This window comes from Adiantum capillus-veneris, chromosome 13 (assembly GCF_014529385.1).
Source record: "Adiantum capillus-veneris isolate H3 chromosome 13, ASM1452938v2, whole genome shotgun sequence".
NCBI classification, from domain to species: domain Eukaryota; kingdom Viridiplantae; phylum Streptophyta; class Polypodiopsida; order Polypodiales; family Pteridaceae; genus Adiantum; species Adiantum capillus-veneris.
The window spans coordinates 135501759-135505880 of NC_140943.1; the positions used below are offsets into that span (position 1 = coordinate 135501759).

The 4122-nt window shown below is 39.9% G+C and overlaps 1 protein-coding gene across 1 annotated transcript; it reads right to left on the reverse strand.

Moving 5' to 3' along the window:
* Positions 1-268: 268 nt before the first annotated feature.
* Positions 269-855, reverse strand: LOC147444918 (uncharacterized). Its single transcript, XM_086527968.1, has one exon. The coding sequence runs from the start codon at positions 673-675 to the stop codon at positions 391-393; it is 285 nt and encodes a 94-aa protein (XP_086384094.1). The 5' UTR covers positions 676-855; the 3' UTR covers positions 269-390.
* Positions 856-4122: the final 3267 nt, after the last annotated feature.

The window sequence follows — 4122 nt, forward strand, 5'->3', positions numbered from 1 at the left end:
CCCAACAGTCAGCCCCTGCATGCCAATTAACCACCCATTCCCTCACCTGTTGTGGCGTTTCCTCTTTTGTAGAGTATGCAGCCACAAGTTGAGTCCCCCTTTCCTTGCGGCACCCACACCCCTACTCCAATCAATTTGGTGGCTACTGTGTTGCACGCAGGACTACCACAACCACCACCTTTTCTCTCTCTTTCCCTTTTGTTTCACTATCACCTTCCCACCAGCGGTAGAATCTCCCCCGGACGTCCCAAGGAAGCTCAACGTGCACCCACGTGAGAGATGGCGTCTGACATCTTTACCAGGATGCTTGCGGGCATGGGAAGGCACCTAGCATCGCCCGCCATGTCCAACAGAGCACCCATCTGTAGAGCCTCCTTCTGCAGCCTCTTCTTAGACCCTGACAAAGCTGTTGTGGTTGAAAACGATGAAGCCCACCTCAATATTAAATATCACGAGCCAGTTGCCCTCATCTCTCGTGTATCCCGTGGACTTGGTCTTGAGTTTTTCCAGTACGTCCTCCTCATATCGTAAGATACAGCAGCGTTCCAGCTCACTACGATCGGAATCGTACTCCTTGATGGATGCCACAAGCTGCAACCTCTCATGCAGATCCCCTGTCTCCACTAGCTCCCTGCCAATGGCTACCCCATCCTTTGCTTCGAGTGACCTCACCATGGCCAACAACCAGCCCTATTTGCAAGCACCATCAGCCCCCTCTCTCTCTTTCTCTCTCTCCCCCTCCCAATATGCCTACTTATAGAGGCGGGCATTGATGATGCTGACGATGATTTTTACTTCGTTAGCGTAGAAGCCGAAATCGCAATGCTAGCTGGAGGTTCGTCCACGTGGCGACACTTTTTAAGGCGAAAACTTTTATCAGCTATCGGCTATTTTTTGCTTGAGAAGTGCTGAAATGGCATATATAGTTTCTAATATTTTACTCAATCTTAATTCAATACGAACGCAGCTAACGTAGCACTCTAGTTTTTTGTTGTTTATTTTTGTCTCTACTTCATTTTCATTTGTATCCAAGCATTGGATTCGATTATTAGATTCACATGGATTGTATCAGTTTGGCCTCATATTTAATTTTGGCCTTTTGAAGATGTTCAATACAACATTTCATTTCATTTTGCTATCTCTCTTTCCCCCTCCCCCCCACAATGACTCCTTCTGCAGCGGACACTGTGGAAGCTCTTCGGTCGACCATTGCAATACTTTCTCAAACACGCCCGATGCCGGACATTCACGAGAATCGACAATGATGATGAAAAATTGTAGTTTGACGCCCCTAGGGTTTTCATTTTCATCTTTCACTTCATTTTATTTTCGTACCCAACCGTTGGATTAGATTCACATTGATTGCATCCATTTTGACTCAAATGTAATTTTGGCCTTTCCAGGCGTTTAATGGAACATTTTATTTCATTTCCTTTCTCGCTATTTCCCCCTCGTCTGCTACATCTGACACCTCCACCACAGTGCCCCCCGCTTGAGACTACTTACAGAAGCAGACATCGACAAAACTCTTCGATGACCAATTAATGCAATACTTTCTCAGACAATGCCCGATGCCAGGCATCCATGTACATTGCCGCTAATCATGATAATTTTAATATGGCGCTTTCAAGCTTTTAGTTTTAATCTATCAGTCTTTTATTATACTTCATTTTCTTTTATATATACCCAGGCATTGGATAGATACACAAGGATTGTATTAGTTTGCTTTTATATGTAATTTTGGCATTTTGTAGATCATTAATATAACATTTTATTTCATTTTCTCTCTCTCTTTCCCCCCCTCAACCGAACTTTAGGCCCTACCTTTATGTTCGATTATCCACATCCTTGCAAGTCGATGACTTTTTGGCACCCACACACACACTCACTTATCAATTTGAATGCTCGACATACACATACACACACACCGCTATCGAGAGTGTCTCGTTAATGCGCACACCAGCATCCCTACTTGACGGATCCTTCTTCTGCTATTCAAGCTTAAGTAATTTGTACCTACTACAAGTTTACACGAGAAGCTTATGTATGTGTTTTTTTTATTTGTTCGATCAATCTCCTATTTGTAGCCTGCCTTTTACATGATATACAAGATGTATGCTTGTGATATCATGACTTTACACTAGTCCATGCCCTTTACCACAGTTTACAATATCAAGAGGATTTCTTCATTTATTCAGAAAAAAATCAATCTTTTTTTACTTCCGTCTAACTTTCTAATCGATCCAAGGCTAATCATAATAAATGATTGTAAGTCATCAGTGTAATTTTGTCTCTTAAATTGCATTATACAATAAAATAAAAAATGGTTCCTATATTTTATGTGTATTTGTGACTCTAGTGAATCTAAGGTATAAAAATTAGAACTCTAGAGTTTTTCTTCCTACTCAGTGGTCATCCTGTCCCTATCCAGTCTATAAACTAATAAGGCGGAATTATATGCTTTTATTTTATGGCTAATTATTCACAGTAAATTAACACATGTTCAATTTGTTAACTATACTTTGGTGTCAGTTTGCTAGTTACACTTGTGTCCTACTTGTACCTCTCTCCCCACGCACAAACTAATACATATTTTTAGATGTAGTACATCATCTAGAGTCTTATGGTTTACAGAAAGCACACAGGTCAAATCTATCCGTATTTTTAATTATTGGTTTTGAAAAATCTTCTCGTAAACACAAGAAATCATACACTAATAGGACTCTCTCAACATTCTATGATTTTCAAAGTCCTACACATATACCATTCCATAGAGAACAACAAAAAATTCAACGCACATGCCTTACTTATCAGCTAGATCACCATTATTTTTTAATAGACAGTACGACTCTTTTTACTTATCTGCATTCTCTAACATTGTGTCAATACTTGTATTAAATGAAATTGCTGTGGCGATCATTTCACATTGCGCTATGCATCTACTTACATGAGCCGAGGTGCTTCCGCCAATGCATAATAATTTGTCATTACTTTGTTACTCAACCTTACTCTAATGTGATGTGAATGAGGTAGTCATTTTTTATGGTTTTATGCATGTTCTAGTCCATTGGTCACATGCACACATGTTCGTCGATTTAGGCAGTGTGTAGATACTCATCTTGGTGCAGATCCGTCGATTTAGGCAGCATATTGATAAATTGCAGATTCATGATTTTTTAAACTTATACCAAATGCAAATTCGCCGCTATAGGCAGCATTAGTGCAGATTCGCCGATTTAGGTAGCATGTCTTATTGGTGTAGATTCGCCGATTTAGGCAACACTGATCACAAAATCATGTTGCAGTGGCTGGCCACCACTGTAAGTGGTATGATTTTGTTACCCGAGTATAGAAAATGAAAGATATTTTGGATTTGGATTTGGAATTGGTATATGATAATTTTTTGTCACGAAAGTATTTATAGAAGTGAACTTGAGATTGATGAGAATTGATTTATACAATGATGAGTGTGACTAATGATATCCTGATTCATCAGGGTATGACATATACTGCTTATTCTAGTGGTATGGGACACTAGAATAGGTAGTATGTGGATGATAGCAGGCATAAGCAATGTTATCTAATTTTATGGATGTTTCTTTTACTATTTCATACAGATTTCTAATCATTGTTTTTGACAAGTATTGTTTGCAGATTTTTATCAGTTGCTTTCCAACAAAGAGGTATGTTAGGGAATTAAAATTTTATTATTTATTGCAGCAGTGACAGGTGAAAAAGGCTGGACCGAGATAGGCCTATGCGAATGAAAATATATACATTGTACATTTTATTATTCAAGTGCTCTTTTATGATCTTTGGCTATTTATGACGGGTCGACCAGTTTGTAACCAACTTGACCATTCAAGAAATCTATAAAACAAATACCTGCAAGAGGAAAATCGTCACTCTTGCACGGGGGCAGATTGCACCCAGTGTCTGTCTTATTTTCCTCTCCTTTCTTCTCTCTTGCCGTGTCGGGCGTAGCACTCCGCTCTAGGTGCGCCTGCGCGTGCGGTTTCCCTCTCTTCCTCTCTCCGTCTCTTGTTGTTCGCGTATAACTTCGATTATGAGTTCTTGGATGTCCCAGGTATGCAGATTTCTCAGTTTTATGGTTCGCAGCGT

What these genes read in the sequence shown, in the direction of transcription:
- LOC147444918 (XM_086527968.1), bottom strand. Translation starts at nt 675, where the DNA reads ATGGTGAGGTCACTCGAAGCAAAGGATGGGGTAGCCATTGGCAGGGAG.